Consider the following 21,276-nt stretch of genomic DNA (forward strand, 5'->3'; position numbering starts at 1 on the left):
GGTTAAACTCTAATGGGAGGATAAGCAGAACTGAGATAGGGGTATTGTTATGCTGAGAGATGTATAATGGGTGACATCAACCAGTTTTTTGCTCTCTAGAGAGTTGCAGCAGTGCTTGAAACTTTGGCTGTACTGAATAGATGGGAGGGGCTACGTTTCCCATTTTCCCCCTTCAAATTTTCCAATTTTCCCCAAAATCAGCAGGGCTCTGCTCATTGACGCCTACAACATTTCCCTCACATTTTGGAATTGATCAGCTCTGGCATTCAAAAGTTATGATGTTACACCCAAATGCCTTCAAGTTGAGTGTAGGGCCTTGCAAGTTCAGCTAACTAGTTATTGAATAAGTTCAGAATTAACCTGGCCTTCATCTTCAGTGTCTTAATGAGTGTTTTGCTTTGCCTGAATGGAATACTAGTAATTTTATCTCATTTTCAGCGAAGGCCTCCACCACCTGTTCCGCCAGCTGAGGAAGATGAAGATGAAGATGAGGAAATAGTAGTAGCAATGTATGATTTTCAGCCCACAGAGTCTCATGATTTGAGACTAGAGAGAGGTGAAGAATATACAATAATTGAAAAAAATGACATTCATTGGTGGAAAGCAAGAGATAAATATGGGTGAGACGCATTTCCATCCTTTATGCACCCACTGCACTATTGAGTAGGACTATTCCCTTAGTGCAGTAATTTATATTGATTATGCCAATCCAGATCTGATTTTGAGTCACAATCCTACAGTCTGATCCATGTTCATGGACCTTTATGCCCACATGGAATCCCATTAAACCCAGTGGGGTGCTGCACAAACCAGTTTGCAGAGCTGGGGGCTTTTATGAGTAAATTTCCTGTTATACTTCTGAGTTTTTAAACTAAAAAGTACTCAATTTTAATTTTTATAGAAAAACAAACAAATCAAACACCCCCCTCATACCTTTTCCCATTTATTTTAAAGGTGTTCACATTGTCTTAATGATATTCTTCATGCTCCAACATTCACCACTTCAATATTGAAAATTGTTCAAGGTAATTTTGAGTTAGTGAAAGACAGCAGGGTTGTTGTGGTGATATATTTTGGGGAACAGCAGGCATCTGAATTCTCCTGACAATCTCAGTCAGAGTATATCCCCAGGGATGGAGTTAGGACCACCAAACACAACGCTGGCCTGGAAGCATAAGGTTTCTCATTTTGTCCCCTCCTGCAGCTTTTTCTACAGGAAGAGTGGATCGGCTCAGTATTTTAACTTTGACCCTTCTGCATACAGTGTAGCCTCATTAGATTCAGGGTAGATGAGTCAGGATAAAAAAACCACAACCCTCTATATAATGAGAATCAGAACTGGTCAATGATAAGGTAAAAGAGTGCTGGTGACCTTTACTAATTAGCAGTGTGAAGAACTGTTTTAAGCATGCTTCTGTATCTTGTTACCCAGATTGTATCATGATTAATGTTTATGGCGCAATGTTTCTCTTATTCTTTCTAGAAGCACAGGATATATTCCAAGCAACTATGTAACAGGAAAGAAGTCCAACAACCTTGATCAGTATGAGTAAGTGAATATTAGCATAAAAGTGGGAAATAGGATAAAATAAACCTTAAGCTTTAGCAATTGCAAGAATATATTTTAAAAATAAATCTGTATAAATTTATAGATTACATAACTAAGATCAGAAGTGGAACTTTTTAAAAGATTTGAAACACATTTTTTTTCTGATTCTTCTTTCGCTATCACTGTTTCACGGTGGTGAATATCTTGATTTACAGTGATGGAAATGAGAGGAGATTCAGGCATGTACTTTTGAGTCCAAATTTGAGCAACAGCAAAGAAATATTGCTAGAACAAGGGAAACATTTAAGGAACTTCATCTGTTATAAGTCTGTTTTGAATCTTTAATGTGAAGTGGCATGGTCATCTGAAAGGAATCTGACTATAAAAGAATAAAGTACGGTCCTTTATTCCCCACTGCACCCAAGCAATGAACATAAACAGCACAATGAGAATATAGATGATCAGAGAATCTGGAACAATAAGTCCAAATTTGAACAAAAGAGATATCAGTGTGCAGTTTAAACATTAGTGCATTCAATCAGCTAATCAGCTATAAACAACTGGAAATACAACAAGCATTTTACTAACAATATGGGTAATTATGAACTTCTTATGAGAGACTTGAGAGGATGGAAGTTATGAAGCTCTTCTGTAAAATTTAAAATTTTGTTTTAAAATATCAGGTTATGAACAAGAGCAGGCATAAACTACTGTGCTGATCTATTAAAAACTTACTAACGTTTCATATGAACTCATACTAAATAAAATCAAACTGCAAGAAAAGATATGTAAAGCAGTTTATAAAACCACGTTATTAATTCCAAAACTTTGGTCCAAATTATTTATGACTCACATTTCTATTTTTTGGCCAAAGATAGATATTCTTTAGGGATTCATTTTCTCATCTTTATTAGATGTTACTCATTTTTTTCCAACATTACTCCCTGATCTTTGAGACTTTTATTGAGAGCCTTGCCTTGCTCTTTGCTATGAAATTAATAAGGAGAGATAGGAAGAAATCATGCTGAATTCTCTGGTGCAACCACTTTGCACCTTGTCACCTGCATGCTGTAGTCTGGTTCTAACCAGCTCAGGGAGCATTACTCTGGTGCAAAAGAGAGAGCTATTAGAAATTTGGCCTTGTAGTATTACTTTCTAGTGTTGCAGAGCTGATGTAGGGGCTGGGCTTGTATGCTACTTTTCCCCAAACCCCAGTGTAGCAGGAGAAAGGGGGCATAGTTGGGACATGCAATACCATGCCAATCCCCAGCTGTGTTTTTGACTGCTGTGGCCCATCGGTAACTGGCATAAATTTGAACAGCCCTTTGGCTGTTCTAACCTAGCACATAGGATTGGCTATGCACTGAGCTAGCACCAAGATCAGGGATGTGCAAAGGTAAACTTTGATTCACTCCTGACTTGCACTCTGAATAGATCAGTCACCCTCCAAAATCTAACCGACAGATTCATACCTTACTAATAAGCCCAATTAGTAACTAGATGATTGGTGTGTAAACAGCCTGTTCAAGATTTAGTTAAGATTTTCAGTTGCTTAAGGTCTTTCACTGAAATGATAGCTGTTAATACACATATTTGACTGGTATTCTGGTTGCAAAGTGAGTTATATTACCTGAACTTTATTGGGCTCCATGCTTTTGTGAGAGCCTATTGAGTTTATTTCAGAACGGTTCTGTCTATAAACTACACAATGTAATAATGACTGAACCTTCTTGTAAATTCACTATATTTCAATAGATTCAGTTCTTGTCCTCAAGTACTGCAAAATATGTTGACTCTGTTTGACTTCCTGTCTCAGTAACTACATAAAACAAAGTGTTATGTAGTTACTAAGTTTTTTTAATTGCTAATATCTTTAAGAGTTTAGAATTTTTTTTTCAGATGGTATTGCAGAAATCTGAACAGAAGTAAGGCAGAACAACTTCTCAGAGATGAGGTAAGTATTTGTATTATTGTATCAATCCAGCACAAAACTGTTAACAAATGAAATTCTCTTAAGGTAGCTCCTCTTGTTAAAAATGAAATGATCAGTTAACTCTGACTCATGCAAATATCAGAGAGCACAAGTAAAAAGAAAGGCAGCATAACATTGCTTGGAGCCTAAAATTGTCATTGTGCTTGGATTTCAGGATAAAGAAGGTGGTTTTGTGGTGAGGGACTCTAGTCAGCCGGGTCTGTATACGGTATCCCTTTATACAAAATATGGAGGGTAAGTTACTGTTGCCACTAATTACAGTGTCTGTTGTTTGAATTTGATTTGCATAGATACACAAGCTCATAGGTTACAAAAAGGAGATTTATTTGTTCAACAAAGAAATAAGCCCAATATTTTAAAAGGTGGATGCCTAAAATTAGCCCGCTGAATCCATAGTTAGGCAGCTAAATGTGTAACCTGATTTTCAGAGGTGCTGAGCACCCGCAACTGCTACTGGGATCAGTGCAAGTTGAAGGTGCTCAGCACCTCTTAAAATTGGACCATTTGCTGAAGTGGTTAACTTTAGGTATCCAACTTGGAAGTTTTGGCCTAAATTTTACAGCCTTAACAGTGCCTTTAAGACAAAGCCCCACTTTGGAAGTGGTGCAAATTCCTACTGCACCAAAAGGGTCTCTGAGACACATTGTACTTAAAAGCACTGCAGTGCCTCCAGGAGCTTCAGGTAGAGCACAGCCAGTGATACCTTTGAAGTGGGTACACATGCTTTAATCAGTTTACCAAGGGACCAGTGACACTGAACAATACATAGGGGTGAACCCACTCATCATCGCCTCCTCTGGACACAGTACTGCCACTGTGGGTGCTAACCTTACACAGTCTTTGAGCTCCATGACCAGTGATTGTTTCCAGCTGTTGTATGGGGGGACAAAGCAGGTGGCCATTTGTTCTTTCTTATCCATCTGGCAGGGCTAGATACAGTTTTATATGCTGTTTTCTTTTTTTTTTAGTAGTAAAGTCATAGAATATCAGGGTTGGAAGGGACCTCAGGAGGTCATCTAGTCCAACTGCCTGCTCAAAGCAGGACCAATCCCCAGACAGATTTTTACCCCAGTTCCCTAAATGGCCCCCTCAAGGATTGAACTCACCCTGGGTTTAGCAGGCTAATGCTCAAACCACTGAGCTATCCCTCCCCCCATGTATGTATAGGTGATTTCATTTCCTATTTAATATGTACCTCTCTTCTGGATTCATTTCTAAAAATGCCATCATATTTTAATTCTTGTTTTTTAGAGAAGGTTCATCAGGAATAAGACACTACCATATAAAAGAAACAATGACGTCACCAAAGCAGTACTATCTAGCAGAAAAACATCTTTTTGACACCATTCCAGAGATAATCGAGTATCATAAACATAATGCAGCAGGTAAATGAATCTGATTTTTCTGTCAATTAAATAGAAGCAAATTGAATAGGAAGATGATGCCATCTTAACATAGTCTCTCTTCAGACTATAAATGCCCTTTAAAGGGACTATGGGACACTGCCTTTTACAAAATTTCCTGTTTATAGCGTCACTCTAAAATGTTTGTTAAAAAAATTCTTCTTTCCAGTTCATGAATAACCTCTAAATTTTACACATTGAACAAACTCCTCATAAGTAGGGAGTGTTCAGAATTATATAGTTGTTTCTTTTTACTGTACTCTCTTTTCATTAAATTTTGAATCCATCCAATATCTTCCATTAACTTACTACACAGTGGACTAGATCCTTGGCTAAGGTTTAGGGACAGACAGGTAAGACAATGGAGGGGCTCCAAATATGTTGTAAGGCTCACCTTTGCATTCCCCTGATCCTGATTCTGCTCTGTGCAATATTAGTACCGCAGAGTAACCTGAGGGTTTTAGCCAACACAGGCTACTAACAGATTCAAGGGGCTGAATAGGCAGTTGGGAATTGGTATATACATATCCCAGCAACATCCTCTATGCCAGCACTCAGGAAGGGGTGGTTTAGGAACCTATACACCAGCCATATGGCACCAGACAATCCTGCTGGCACTGTGGTGATACTGTAGCTGGTTATGCTAGCAGACAGAATCCACTGGCCATTTAGCACACACTCCAGGATATTGACCAGTGCACAGAAATTAAACAATGCAGTGACTTTCACTCAAGTCCAGACAGTGGTTGATCCCATCTCAAAGGATATATTTTCAAGATGCTTACATCAAATTTGAGGAGACCTGGGATCCCCTGAGAATTATCTGAGGAAATTTTGTTACATTATTTGAATATAAATAATTCTAAACTAATAAATCTGGAAGCAAGATAAGTGCAAATTCCTCTCCTCCAAAACATAACAATGATTCTTATTTATTGTCATAATTTTAGTTCATTTTAAAAAATTATTTACTTGGTTATTGTTCCCTCTATTTTATCCTTTATTTTATTTACTGTCTTTATCTTTTCCTAACCAGGTATTAGGAGAATATTTAGTCAAAATGGAGTTTGAATAAAAGGGATTTTATTTGAGTGACTCTTGTTATTATAAATGGGAGCTGCATGCACTAATCACCAAACATACTGATGAGACTATACCTTTTAGAAAATCTTTCCAACTTGAGCTACAGTAGGTGCAGTCCCTCCTCAACAGCCAGTGGTGTTATTCTAGATGCTAAATGTACATTATTTTAGCAATAAAAAATACAGACAACATGTAGGCCAAATTTAAGAGTTCTTATTTTCAGAGGGGCTGAATGCTGACAGATTCAATGTTTAAGAACATAAGAACATCCATAATAGGTCAGATCAAAGGTCCATCTATCCCAGTATCCCGTCTTCTGACAGTGGCCAATTCCAAGTGCCCCAGAGGGAATGAACAGAACAGATAATCATCAAGTGTTCAAGACAAAGCAAAGATGTACAATACATCAAGAATAAGTTCAATTCTTTTTTTTCTAGAAGAAAGAACTGTCACTATATTCTCACCTTTATTTATTTATATATTCTGTCCCCCCACTTGCATTTACCTGTGACTCAAAGTACCTTTCCTAGACCTGAAGAAGAGCTCTATGTAAGCTCGAAAGCTTGTTTCTTTCACCAACACAAGTTGGTTTAATAGAAGATATTATCTCACCCAATTTGTCTCACTAATCCTGGGACCAACATGACTATAACTACTATATTTTCATGGTTATCCGGTATTATACTACACAATAAAAATATGAGTGACTTGCTGCCTAACATTATTTTGGGGTAGACTATGTTCCATTTATAAATTTTCTCCAAATTTTAGGTCTTGTTACACGGTTGCGATACCCAGTGACGCCAAAGAAGAAGCCTGCACCAACTACTGCAGGGTTCAGCTATGGTAATAACACACCTTCATAAATATACAGTAATTTCCTAGAAAGTGAAATTGTGTAAATCTAAATTGACAAAATATATACTAAAAATGATGGAAATCTCTAATTTTATATTGTGACTGTCTGGATTAATTCTTTAAAGCCTCACAGGAAGAGTAGATTTGGAATCCAGGTGTGTCAGTAAATGCAAGGACTACATTGCTCCTGAAGGAAGTGGTAGGAGGGTCTGTTCCTCCACAAGAATTCATTGCCCCCCTCTATTGCCCCTATGGATGCCTTGTGATCTGCATAGTTAGAGGGCCATGCCCTTTCCTCCTTTGCAGGCCCTCAAGCTCTTTCCACTACTTAAATTTGGCCATCCCATATTTTGTTTTGGCTTTCGGTGGGGTGGGGTGGGATGGGATGGAATGGAATGATCTGGCTCATACTTAGCACATCTAAGTCTGTGCATCTCTAGTTTATGATGCTTAGATGAATTGACAAAATTTTAGATTAGGGCAGTTTGCTGATTCAAGTCTAATATAAGTGATAATACAATGTCAATCTATATAATAGGAGTCCAGGATTGGCACTCTGTATCACTCTGAAGCCTGTTACATCTTAGAGTCAGTCCTAAACGATGGAAGCAGCTACAAGCATGGTTGAAGGTTCTTTTTGTTCAGAATACCACCAGATTCAATCATCACTGGATTTTGCAGTCAGCTACCATCCAATTTTTAAGTTCTCAGTCACTTTGACTTTATGAATTAAAACAGTACATCTATGCAGAGCCATCCCGTCCATAGGATGGACCGGAACAACAGGCCCGGGCCCCACGCTTTGGGGGGCCCTATGCTTCGGGATGCAAAGTCCAGGGTGGCCTAGGAGGTTAGCGGGGGGCCTGGTGCCAGCAGCAGCGAGCGACCCAGCCCACTCCACCCCACCGGCTCTCGGCGTTGCTTGTGGGAGGGGGCAGAAGCCGGAAAGAGGCAGGGCAGGGGCTTGGGGGAAGGGATGGAACAGGTGCGGGAAGAGGCGGGGCAGGAATTTGGGGGAAGCTAGGGATGGCTCTGCATCTATGCCATGCCAAAAATCTTAGACCATTGTGATATCAGAGGTAACTCAACAATTCACCATCCTTACTCTACAACTAATTTGCATGCCTCAGTTTCACTGGTTGTATTAGGGAGATTGCACAGATGGTGGATTAGGATCATAGAATTTAAGGCCAGAAGGGACCACCAGGTCACCTACTCTGACCTCCTGTATATGACAGATCACCACAGTGCCCAGCACCCACACAATAAACCCAACAACTGAAATTAGAACAAGATATTACAGCCCTCAAGAGATTAAACTATGTGGATTACTTGGTCCAATTGGCACAGCTGTGTACCCAACTGCCACCCGCACAAATCAACACATCGCCCAGCACCACCCCACAAATCAAAACAACCATCCACACAATACAACCAGCATACATAATAAACCCAAACACACAGAGCCCCTCTCTTCAGCACACATCCCTCATCTGCCACAAATCCACACAACTCTCCCAATGTAACACAATCCACACACAAATCAATGCAGCCATCCACACAACAACACAACCACTACACACAATAACCTCAAACATCACTCTGAAGCCTAGAATGTTTGTTTGAGTCAGTGTGAAGTGATGGAAACCACTACAAGCACGGTTGAGAGCTCTTTTTGTTTAGAATGGATTTATGGAAAATAAACCCTGTCAAGCTAAGGTGATATCTTTTTTTGATGAGATTACAGTTTGGTTGTACAAGGTAATAGTGTTGACATAATATATGTAGACTTCTGTAAGGTGTTTGACTTGGTACCACACAGGGCCGCCCAGAGGATTCAAGGGGTCTGGGGCAAAGCAATTTCGGGGGCCCCTTCCATAAAAAAAAGTTGCAATACTCTAGTAACATGTATTTGGAAATGTAAAAAATAACCAGTGAAATACATTCAAAAATTAATTTTTAATAATTTGAAAATACACGAAATACATTATTTAAAAACATTAAATGCTTTAATGGTATGTATACATTTGCAATTACATAATGGGCTGTCACTGGGTGATGGTGATGGTTGGTGCCAATGGGCTGTCGCTGCCTGAGGGTGGCGTTGCTGTTGCCCAGGGCTGGGTGGGGAGCTGGGCTCTGGGTCGGGGGGCGCCCGGCTCAGAGCTGAGGGTCTGGGCTGTGGGGGGATGAGATCAGGGGGTGTCCGGCTCAGAGGGGCTGGGCTCGGAGCTAGGGGTCAGGGCTGTGGGGAGGATGGGGTCGGGGGGTGTCCGGCTCAGAGGGGCTGGGCTCGGAATTAGAGGTCAGGGCTGTGGGGGGGATGGGGTCGGGGAGGTGCCCAGCTCAGAGGGGCTGGGCTCGGAGCTAGGGCTGTGGGGGGGATGGGGTCAGGGGGGTGCCCGGCTCAGAGGGGCTGGGCTCGGAGCTCGGGGTCAGGGCTGTGGGGGGATGGGGTTGGGGGTGCCCGGCTCAGATGGGCTGGGCTCGGAGCTGGGGGTCAGGGCTGTGGGGGGATGGGGTCAGGGGGGTGCCCAGCTCAGAGGAGCTGGGCTCGGAGCTAAGGGGCTGGGCTGTGGGGGGGATGGGGTCAGGTGGGTGCCCGGCTGAGAGGGGCTGGGCTCGGAGCTGGGGGTCAGGGCTGTGGGGGGGATGGGGTCAGGGGGGTGCCCGGCTCAGAGGGGTTGGGCACGGAGCTAAGGGTCTGGGCTGTGGGGGGATGGGGTTAGGTGGGGGCCCGGCTCAGAGGGGCTGGGCTCGGAGCTGGGGGTCAGGGCTGTGGGGGGGATGGGGTCAGGGGGGTGCCCAGCTCAGAGGGGCTGGGCTCGGAGCTAGGGGTCAGGGCTGTGGGGGGGATGGGGTGTCCGGCTCAGAGGGGCTTACCATGTTGCTTACCCCCGCCTCCCCTCTCCCGGAGCCTCAGCGTGCCGCGTCCAGGAGCGGCCCTGGATAGCGCTGGATAGAGGGGGAAAGGCGGAGGCGGGGAGGAGCCTCCGACATTCTCGTGGGGGCCCTGGTACCATTTTGATTAATAAACTAGAACAGTATACAATTAACATGGCACACATAAATAGATTAAAAACTGTCTAATAGGTCTGAAAATGTAACTCTAAATGGGGAATCATCATCAAGCTGCTTGGTTTCCAGTGGGGTCCAACTTGGATCAATTCTTGGTCCTATGCTATTTAACATCTTTATTTATAACCTGGAAGAAAACACAAAATCATCACTGATAAAGTTTGCAGATTACACAAAAATTGAGCAAGTGGTAAATAATGAAGAGGACACTGAGGTGCACTGGGTGCAAGCAAGCAATATTCATTTTAAAATGGCTAAATGTAAATGTATACCTCTAGGAACAAAGAACGTAGGCCAGGCTTACAGAATAGAGGACTCTATCCTGGGAAGCAGTGACTTTGAAAAAATGTGTGGGTTGTGGTAGATAATCAGGTGAATATAAGCTCCCAGTATAATGCTATGGCCAGAAGAGCTAGTGCAATCCTGGGATGCATAAAAATGGGAATCTTGATTAGGAGTAGAGAGGTTATTTTACCTCTGTATTTGGCAGTTATGCTGCATCAGTGTGTCCAGGTCTGGTGCCCACAATTCAAAAAGGATGTTGATAAATTGTAGAGGGTTCAGAGAAGTGCCACAGGAATGGTTAGGGGATTAGAAAATGTACCTTATAGTGACAGACTCAAGGAGCTCAATCTATTTAGTTTTACAAAGTTAAGATTAAGCAGTGACTTGATTTTAGTCTATAAGTATCTCCATGAGGATATGTATCTATATAGAGATATAAGTATCTACAATATTTAATAATGGGCTCTTTGATCTAGTAGAAAAAGACATAACATGATCTTATGGCTGGAAGTTGAAGCTAGACAAATGGAGACTGGAAATAATGTGTACACTTTTAATGGTGAGAGTAATTAAACATTGGAACACTTTATCAAGGGTCACAGTGGATTCTCTATCACTGACAATTTTAAAGTCAAGATTGGATGTTTGTTCTAAAAGATACTCTCTAGGGATTATTTTTGGGATGTTCTGTGGCCTGTGCTATACAGGAGGTCAGGCTAAATGATCACCCTGGTCCATTCTGGCCTTCAAATCTATGAAAGAATATGACCAGGTTTAATCATCACTTGGATTCACAGTCTGTTACTGTCCAATTTGTAAGTTCTCAGCTTTTTTAAGCACACAACTTTATGAATGACACCCATGCAAGAGCATGGGCTTTCAGACTAGTATTTAATTAATGGTTTAAAAAACGGAGTCTGATTTTGACCTCTGTCTTGGTTAAAAGTTTGTTGTAGGCTATGGCTGTTTCACAATTTATGAGATACAAAGATTTTTAAAGTGGTTCTAAAGTACACCTAAATCCCCAAATTTGCTAGTAGTATTTTCACACATTCCTCTGTCACTTTAGATCTAATATGTTCCCTATTATAATTTAACAGTCATTGTTTTTTCTTTCTTATAGAGAAATGGGAAATTAATCCATCAGAGTTGACCTTCATGAGAGAATTGGGGAGTGGTCTCTTTGGAGTGGTGCGTCTTGGCAAATGGAGGGCACAATATAAAGTAGCCATCAAAGCAATCCGAGAAGGTGCAATGTATGAGGAGGACTTCATAGAAGAAGCTAAAGTAATGATGTGAGTTGCTATATAATACTTAGCACTTATACCACAGGGCCCAGGTTTCTGGTACATATGCACTTCTTTATAAATAAAAAATTCTAGCCAGGTGAGATATGTACAGTAACTCCTCACTTAAAGTCATCCCGGTTAACGTTGTTTCATTGTTACGTTGCTGATCAATTAGAGAACACGCTCGTTTAAAGTTGTGCAATGCTCCGTTATAACGTTGTTTGGCAGCTGCCTGCTTTGTCCACTGCTTGCAGAAAGAGCAGCCCATTGGAGCTTGGTGGGGGCTTGGAGCGAGTGTGGACCAGCAGCCCCCCTATCAGCTCCCCGCTCCCCTAAGTTCCCTGTGCAGCAGCCGCCCAGCAGCCTATCAGTTGCCTGGCAGTTCAGCTGTCCCTTCCTCCACTGCCATGTGCTGCTCCTGCCCTGCCTTGGAGCTGCTTCTGGGAGCCTCCTGCTTGCTGTGCAGGGGAAGAGGGGGAAGGGGAAGAAGGGTGCTAATGTGAGGGTGTCCCCCTCCCCCCTGCTCCTGCCCACCCCATCTCCATAGAGCAGGGGGACACATGACAGGGCCCTGGACGGAGGGAGCTTGCTGGCAGTAGCTGCTGTCTCAACTTGCTGATCTACTTAAAAGGGCAGTCTACTTAGAGTGGTGTCAGCGTACTTAAAGGGGCAATACGCGTCTCTCACTCACATACATGCTGTATGTCTCTGTCTCTCTCTGCCATGCTGTCTCCCCTCCCTCCATTTGTGCTGCTTTGTAGAGTATGAGGCTACATTAATTACAATGTGTTAACCCTTGAGGGCTCAACCAAGTGCTAGTTCATCATTTAGCAGTAAGGCATTCCCTGGGAAATATCCTACCCTCTTCTACCCTCTGACTCCACCACCTCAACCAAGCTTCACAATCATCATTGCTGTGTATAGTATTAAATTGTTTGTTTAAAACTTATAGTGTGTGTGTGTGTGTGTGTGTGTGTGTGTGTGTGTGTGTGTGTGTGTGTGTGTGTGTGTGTGTGAAAAATTTCCCTGGAACCTAACCCCCTCTATTTACATTAATTCTTATGGGGAAATTGGATTCGCTTAACATCGTTTTGCTTAAAGTAGCATTTTTCAGGAACATAACTACAAAATTAAGTGAGGAGTTACTGTATAACTTCTTGGAGGGATGAAAGGTACAATAACTATATGTTTTAAATCTTTTCAGGAAGCTAACCCATCCTAAATTAGTTCAGCTGTATGGGGTCTGTACACAGCAAAAGCCTATTTACATAGTGACAGAGTTCATGGAACATGGGTGCCTTCTGAATTACCTTCGACAAAAACGTGGACACTTTAATAAAGATACCCTGCTGACAATGTGCCAGGATGTATGTGAAGGGATGGAGTACTTGGAGAGAAACAGCTTTATCCACAGAGATCTGGTAATATCATATAAGCCTCTTTACTACATTTCTGATTTATGCATTAATAGTTAAGGGTAAGAAACTGTTTCTATTCTAAACATGTCTCTTTTTCAGTTACTCATAACTTTTTCAAAAATATATACTATTGTTTAACTGGTTGTGTTTAATATTAAGCAAAATCCACAAAATTGACCCATCTGGGGTAAGGAGGAATGATTGAATCTGCATGGGCAGTGGATTAAAAACCTCCTAAGTGTTTTAATAAAATTATTATATTGTAAATTCTACACAGAAAATTATGCTTTATAATATATTAATTTCATTATTCAGAATTCTTACTAACCACATACAGTAATTTCTCCTGCTCATTTTATAATGTCTCTGTCTCAGTAAGTAAGCACTTAAAGAATTTATTTATATCTTGTCTGTTTCATCACTGACCTAGTGACTGATCTTAATGAAATATTTACTTTGGTGAGCAATGGGATGAGGTCTTGGAAGCTCTCTATCTTACACAGTGGTTCTAATATGACATAGTTTTAGATAACATGTAGGAGTCTAAGATAAGTAATATACTACTGTTCCTCTAAAACAGTGGCTCTCAACCTTTCCATACTACTGTACCCCTTTCAGGAGTCTGATTTGTCTTGCGTACCCCCAAGTTACACCTCACTTAAAACTACTTGCTTACAAAATCAGACATAAAAATACAAAAGTGTCACTACATTATTACTGAAAAATTGTTTACTTTCTCATTTTTACCATATCATTATAAAATAAATCAATTGGAATATAAATATTGTACTTGCAGTTCAGTGCATAGTATATAGAACTGTATATACAAGTTGTCTGTATGAAACTTTAGTTTGTACTGACTTTGCTAGTGCTTTTTACGTAGCCTGTTGCAAAACTAGGCCAATATCTAGATGAGTTGATGTGCCCCCGGAAAACCTCTGCATATCCCCAGGGTTACATGTACCCCTGGTTGAGAACCACTGCTCTAAAACACGGTTTCATTTGAAACATTGCTTGCTTTAATAAAAGGGAGAATCAGATCATTAGAGTTGATCTTCCTTTGTTGTATACTGTATGAATATGAAGGACAGCTATACTAATGGTAATTTTCACTGGAGGCAACAAAATTATGTGTTTCTCAGAATGATGAACTTTGCTATATCATTAAGATATTAGGGTCTGATTCTCTTCTCACTTATACTCATAAATCACGTGCAACACCACTGAAATGAGTTAGAACATGTGGGAAAAGAGACTAGGGCCTGAGAACGTTCTGATGCACTAGAAATGAACAAAATGCTAAACAGCAGGGGGCCTGATTGTGATCATCACACTGAGTTTATACCTATGTAATTCCATTGCTTTAGAGGAACTATTCCCGCTTTACACTGGTGTAAGGGAGAGTAGACTCAGCCCCCATAGTTTCAGTTAAATTAAGTAATAAATAATAAATAATATAAGCAGATAAATCTTGTCACCAAGTAGGTGTCTAATTTCTGAGCCAAATTCTGATTTTATACTGGTGTAACGCCACTGACTTCAACTGACTTTGATTTGTGCTAGTATAAGTGAAAAGAGGCTCATGCACTACATATAGAAAATGAACATGCAAAGAATGCAAGCATTGTGTTTATTTTCTCACTATAAATTATGATTGGGCTTCACAACAACAGACCAAATTGTACAGTTATTATTCATGCAGAATTCCTATCAAATTCAATGTGAGTTTTCTGAATAGTGATTGTAGAATTTATCCCAATATACAATAAATAGAATTTCATCTAATCATGTTCTTATTTTGATCTTTCCTCATCATTAATTACATAATTATTCCTTTTGCAGGCTGCCAGAAACTGTTTAGTGAATGAGTCAGGAGTGGTGAAAGTGTCTGATTTTGGAATGACAAGGTATAGCCAAGTTGACATACTTATTTGCAATGGTTTTTTAATGGATTTGGCATAACATGTGTTCTTGCACTTGAGACATTACATCACTTTAAAATTACAGACAAAAATGACATTTCTTTCTCCAGGTAACTAACTTGTCTTATTTCCAGTGGTTTTGTAAATTTCTCCCTCTCAAACTTACTTATTTTGTGGTCGCAGTGTGATATTTTCTTACTTTTTAAAAAAATAGGAAAAGCAAAATGATGCAACTTGTTTTATGGTGCATTATGGTGACAGGCACTTTAGCACATCTTACATATAGATGGAGTAAGGAGTTGTAGCTTCCACCCTGCTCTGAACAGAATATACAGACTAGGCTCAACCCTCTGCTGTGCATCACTTATGGAGACTGGGCCTCTTACCAATGGGTATAATGGGCCATAATTGATTGTAAAGTGTTTTGAAATCCTTAAAGTATTGTTATTATGGGAACTCAGATACATTTGGACAATTGGATTTTGCTTGCATTGGTTACAATATTATTTTTAAAAGTGACAAGACATCCATGTCCAGTGTTGAAGAAAAACCTGTTTATTACTGTCATCACCAACTTTGTATTCAGAAAATGAAAACGGTTGTTCATGAAACAGTGTAGCTTTCCCCACTTTACTCTTCCTCTTTCTGTACCTTAGAAGTCCCTTTTTGCCTTATGCCAGTCGACACATTTGTTCATCAGGAAACCTGCCTGCTCCTTATCTGCCCTCATTAGGATAATCTAGTATAATCTCACCCATTTAAAACCTAAAATTCACTCAAATTTCCTCTGTCAAAATTCTGTTGTGGTGGGTTCTATATTTAGTCACCCTCAATGATTTCTTTATCAAAGGTGTTCAATTAGCAACTCATAAAATGAGTTTTCTAACTGCCAACCCTATAAACCCACCCTGGGATCTGAAAGTCAAGATGGGCTCTCTCTTCTTGCACTATCACAAGGAATAAAGTTGGACAACATTTGTTCATGAAAACAAAACAGAAGAAAATGAAAACCTTCACATCTCTGGCTCTCCCCATTTCCCAATCTTCTTATGATAAAAGATTCTCTAAACAGAATCTGAAAATTGTGTTGATGATGCACAAAGCACAATAGAACCTAGTCTTCAGTAGATGTAGTCAGACTGCAGGGTTAGCAGTTGTAACACATTATTTTTGTAAATAAAGAAAAGAGGATACACTGGCCCCAGATAGCCTGTCATCTGAGTAAAAGGTGATGCAGGAATACTGGGAGGCACGGTGCCACAGGGTGGTACAATTTCTCTTGGAGTTTCTCTACACTTCTTGCCAGCTCCACTGACGGGTCCCTGTGGGGGCACTATGAGGAAGCAATCTGAGAACAGGGACTTTGATGGTGCCAGTTGTTGTCAAACTGCACTGTGCCTGGTTCCTTTCACCCTTCCCATCTACTCAACTTGTGTACCCACATGATATCTGAACACAAACTGTCCCATGAGCACCAGATCTCTGTTGAGTAAGAAACTGGCATTTTTCACATAGCTCTTTTCCTCAGTGTAACAATGTAATTCATACATGACCTACAGCAGTGGTTCTCAAACTTTTGTATTGGTGACCCCTTTCACACAGCAAGCCTCTGAGTGCGACCCCCCTTATAAATTAAAAACACTTCTAAAATATTTAACACTATTATAAATGCTGGAGGTGAAGCGTAGTTTGGGGTGGATGCTGACAGTTCCCGACCCCCAGTCTGAGAACCCCTGACCTACAGTATGAAACTAATAACTACAAGGGAAGACTGTGCAACAATGAGAAGAGTTAACAGAGGTATAAATAAAACCTTAGCACTATTACTGAAGGTTTTTTTTTCAAATACATTTTGTGAGACTAACAATCACTAACCACTAGGTGGCAATGTGACTCCTAAAATACAAACAAACATGACGTAAATGGTGATTTCAGAAACGGAATCAGACTGGAAATATCACATGCTTTTGTTTTTTAGGTACGTTCTTGATGACCAGTACACAAGCTCTTCAGGTGCTAAATTTCCTGTAAAGTGGTGTCCCCCAGAGGTTTTTAATTATAGCCGATTCAGCAGCAAATCAGATGTCTGGTCATTTGGTAAGACACTCTTTAGCAATTAAATAAGAAAATTATTTTTTTCAATTCACCAATAAGCAATTAGGGTCCAATTGTTAAAGGAGAATCCAAACCTCCTAGGAGATGCTCAGTGAAGTCATTGGTCCTGATCCTTCTCTCATTTGCCCCAGTTTTCCACTGATGTAATTCAACTGAAGTCAGTGGAGTTACTTCTTATTTACACAGATGTTAGGTGAATTAGGCCTGTTGGGTAGTTAGGGGACTGAGCTTTTTCAGGATAGGGCCCTTACTGAACACAATACCATTCAAAAAAACAAATCCATAGTTAGTGGTATACAAGTATTTTAAAGAAGTATTTGTTATTTACTTGACAATCTATTAATGCCTTTCATTTCCCAGGTGTTCTAATGTGGGAAGTATTTACTGAGGGTAAAATGCCCTTTGAGAAAAATACAAATTATGAAGTGGTAACTATGGTTAGCCAAGGACAGCGTCTGTATCGGCCAAAATTAGCTACCAAGAATGTGTATGAAGTGATGGTGATGTGCTGGCATGAGGTATATTTCTTTTTCTGTCCTTTCTTTACCCCCCGAAAGCTGAGTTTTGTTACCACACCTAATTATCAGTGTAAAATTCTGATTGCATTTTATTCAAAAGCCACCCTGTTCAACCATGAGGTAGCCTTGAGGATCCCTCCTTGTATCCCTTCCTCCAGAGGAACTCAAAGAGGAGAGAGTAGAGTCTTGGTGAATCAGAATAGGCAGGGTATTCCGTGCATACAGGCACTATGGAAAGAAACATGGAGAAAGGTGTGGGGGGGGGAAATGAACAAGGCAGTTAAACTGCTATTGTTGATGGATCAGCAGGGGCAGAACATAATAAGAGATAAGATCAGAAATCTAGGCCAGGTTGGAACTTGGTATATTCTTGAAGGTGAGTCTTAAAATTTGAGGAGTGTCAAAGAAGGAGCCAATGGAAGATGACAAAAGGAAAGGGTGACAGGGAGAGATCAAATGGGGAATAAGAATAAGATGGTTTTAGTGGCCATGATTTACATGGAGGATGGAGAGATGGGTATTGGAGTGACCATATGGGAGCACTTTGAAATAAACAAGGTGGTTAGATGCCCAGAGGTTGTTACACAGGTAAGGAAATAAAAAGAAAAAAAGTGACGAGAAAAAATTAACTTGCAGTTATTAACAGAGAGCAGGGGGGAGGGATAGCTCAGTGGTTTGAGCATTGGCCTGCTAAACCCAGGGTTGTGAGTTCAATCCTTGAGGGGGCCACTTAGGGAACTGGGGCAAAATCAGTACTTGGTCCTGCTAGTGAAGGCAGGGGGCTGGACTCGATGACCTTTCAAGGTCCCTTCCAGTTCTAGGAGATGGGATATCTCCATTAATAAAAAAAAATAAAAAAAAAAAACCTCTGTGACTTCTGCAGTGGCTAGTGCTGGCTCAGGGGCTGCCCGAGCCAGGCAGCCCCTGTGCCAGCAGCAACAGTTTGGGTGTGTGGGAGGGGGCTCAGGGCTAGGGCAGGGGGTTGGGGAGTGCATGGGGGATGCTTACCTGGGGTGGGAGGCTCCCTGGCCCCCCTGAAGCTCACAGGTGGCAGAGGGGCGGGGGTCTCCACGCCATGAGCTGCCTGCGCCCGCAGGCCCCACCCCTGCTGCTCCCATTGGCTGCAGTTCTCAACCAATGGGATCTGCGGCAGCTGGTGCTTGTGGTGGGAGCAGCGGAGCACCTGTCCTGGCCCCTGCCCCTGCCGGCTAGGAGCTGCAGGGATGCGGAACTGGGTAGGAAGCCCCTACCAGCGCCCCCAAACCTCCACAGCACCAGTAGGAGTCCTGGGCTGCGTGCCACGGCTCGGCTCCCCCCACCCCCAGCACCAGCAGGGTCCCAGGCCACCTCTCCCAGCACCCGTGGTGCCCCCAGACCGTCCCCCCCCCCCCCCCCCGAGCACCCGCGGCCCCCTGCCCAAGTTTTAGTTAGAGTGGGCATTTTTAGTAAAAGTCATGGACAGGTCACAGGCCCGTGAATTTTTGTTTATGGCTCGTGACCTGTCCATGACTTTTACTAAAAATACCGGTGACTAAAACGTAGCGTTAGCCATAAACTATATAGAAAGACAGACAAGGTTGAAGTGGTGAGGGAGTAGTGCTGAATCCAAAATATTCCATAGAATCCAATGAGAGGACCATGCAGTTGAATCTATGGATACAAATCCCAAGCTGTAAGACTATAAATATATTAGTATGCCTCTACTAACAACCTCCAGATCAAGAAAAGGATATTGAGTGCATAACATTGAAAGAGATCAGAGGCAGCAACATCGAACAAAATGCTTTTGAATAACAACTAGCCAAAGGTATTTTTAAAAATGACAAGACATTCTTCAAGCATATCAGAGTCAGGAAGCCTGATAAGAGAATCAGTCGATTTGCTGGGTATAAAATAATTCATGGTATAAAAAAGGTAGGTCAAGATCTTCTGTTTTTGCTGTCTAATAACACAAGAACAAGGAGACCCTCAATGAAAATAAAAGGTGGTAAATTCAAAACTGATACAAGGAAATATTTTTTCACACAATATATGATTAGACTGTGGAACTCATTGACACATGATTCTTGTTGAGGTCAAGAATTTATCCATTCAAAAATGGATTGCATATTTATATTGATAACAAGAGTTACAATAGCTATGGCTAACATAAATTTTAGAAGGGATGTTAAATTTCATGCTGCAGAGTTTAGGCCAATCTCGAAAGGGTTTACAAGGAGGGGCAAATTCTCACTTCTGCCTAATGAGAGGCTTCTGGCACCTTCCTCTGAAGCATCTAGTGCTGGCCACTGTCAGATACAGGCCACTGGCCTAGATGGCTCTTGGGTCTGATTCAGTATGGCAGTTCCTTTATTAACACAATAACCTTCTTCCACCTAGAAATCTATTAAGAAAAATAATGCTGTATAACATTTTCAGCACTGTGTGAGGTTCTAAATTAATTTTAGATTAATAAGAAATAGAATAGTATACAACCTCATTTTATGGCTTCACCGGGTATGAGATGTTCTAGCAATACTTTAGGTTAATAGAAATTTACCTGCCATGTTTCTTTCTGCTGCCTCTGATCTGCTTAAATGTAATGACATTTTTATCTTTTTATGCATACATTTTTCCTGCTATTTTATTTTGTACACATTATTGCTTCAGAAAAATAAAATCTTTCTGATGTGACTTTAGTAACTGGCAGTACAACAAAGCATTTTAATTCCTAGAAACCTGAGGGACGCCCTACATTTGAAGATTTGCTGCGTATAATTGATGAGATAGCGGAGAGTGAAGATGCTTTCTGAAGAAGAGGAGCGGAGGCACAAGAATTCTATAGTACAGCAAAGAATCAACATTCAAGAGACATGGCATTATTCTTTAAGAGCATGATCCTGCAAACTTCTGAGTGTTGCTGAATGAAGTGTGGAGAGCCTAAGCATTAACACTTAGCATTTCCTCAGCAGTCATGCGGAGAAAGTTCCACATAATAGAAAGAAACATGCACAATATATTCACCAACATGGGCTGCGCGTGCCTGCATTCGGAGAAGCTAGCCCCCTGCCGCCTGCCCTTTTTGCCTGAGGCCCTTCCCCCATCCAATGCCTCACTCTCACCGACCAGTCTTCCAGCGTAGCCCTGAACCCTGGCTGGTGCCTGGAACAGCCCCGAGCCTGGGCTGGCCTGCTGGCACCCGGAGCAGTCTGGAGGAACCCTGAACCCTGGCTGGCTGGTCAGGGCCAAGCCCTGAGCCCAGGCCTCCCAGAGGAGCTCTAAGCCCTGCCACAGCCCAGTCCTGGGGCTGCAGCAGGGAGCATTAGCAGAGGATTGGGGGAGCTTAGCCTCCCCCAGCCTCCATTACACACCGCCAATGCCCTCTCTGAAGAGTTACCATGGGGTTAGTGAAAAATTGGGATTGATGCATGGAGCAAATTATAGGATATGGCAAAAGTACAGACACTTAAATGCAAACCAGTAAATGCAAATGATGTATATAGTGTCCATGTTTATGAGTTTCATTTATTCTTGCTGCCAGTTAGTAGTAGGAGCTGCTTGTATACTGAAGAGCTTTGCTTAAAAACTAAAAGCAAGGTCATTTTGTGAGGGCCACCTACTCCCATAGGAATGCTTCTAGAGGTTCTCCTGAAATATTATTTCTCACAGCCTGTTGATTGATGCTTTATGCCAGTGATGGGCAACCTGCGGGCCGCGCTGACTGCCACTTCCCACAGCTCCCATTGGCCGGGAATGGCAAACCTCGGCCACTGGGAGCTGCGGGCA

At 41.6% G+C, this 21,276-nt stretch overlaps 1 protein-coding gene across 1 annotated transcript in view; it reads left to right on the plus strand.

Annotated features, from left to right (window-relative positions):
* TEC (tec protein tyrosine kinase) overlaps positions 1-20,312 on the plus strand; it is an 81,926-nt gene extending 61,614 nt beyond the window's left edge. Inside the window, exons 7-18 of the mRNA XM_065404565.1 lie at positions 439-620; positions 1,484-1,549; positions 3,449-3,503; positions 3,697-3,776; positions 4,794-4,927; positions 6,800-6,874; positions 11,373-11,544; positions 12,743-12,959; positions 14,799-14,863; positions 16,857-16,975; positions 17,354-17,511; positions 20,226-20,312. Coding sequence (XP_065260637.1) covers positions 439-620; positions 1,484-1,549; positions 3,449-3,503; positions 3,697-3,776; positions 4,794-4,927; positions 6,800-6,874; positions 11,373-11,544; positions 12,743-12,959; positions 14,799-14,863; positions 16,857-16,975; positions 17,354-17,511; positions 20,226-20,303 — 1,401 coding nt within the window. The 3' untranslated portion in view covers positions 20,304-20,312. The remainder of the gene's footprint in view (positions 1-438; positions 621-1,483; positions 1,550-3,448; positions 3,504-3,696; positions 3,777-4,793; positions 4,928-6,799; positions 6,875-11,372; positions 11,545-12,742; positions 12,960-14,798; positions 14,864-16,856; positions 16,976-17,353; positions 17,512-20,225) is intronic.
* Positions 20,313-21,276: the final 964 nt, after the last annotated feature.

Source organism: Emys orbicularis, chromosome 5, assembly GCF_028017835.1.
Source record: "Emys orbicularis isolate rEmyOrb1 chromosome 5, rEmyOrb1.hap1, whole genome shotgun sequence".
Classification (NCBI taxonomy): domain Eukaryota; kingdom Metazoa; phylum Chordata; order Testudines; family Emydidae; genus Emys; species Emys orbicularis.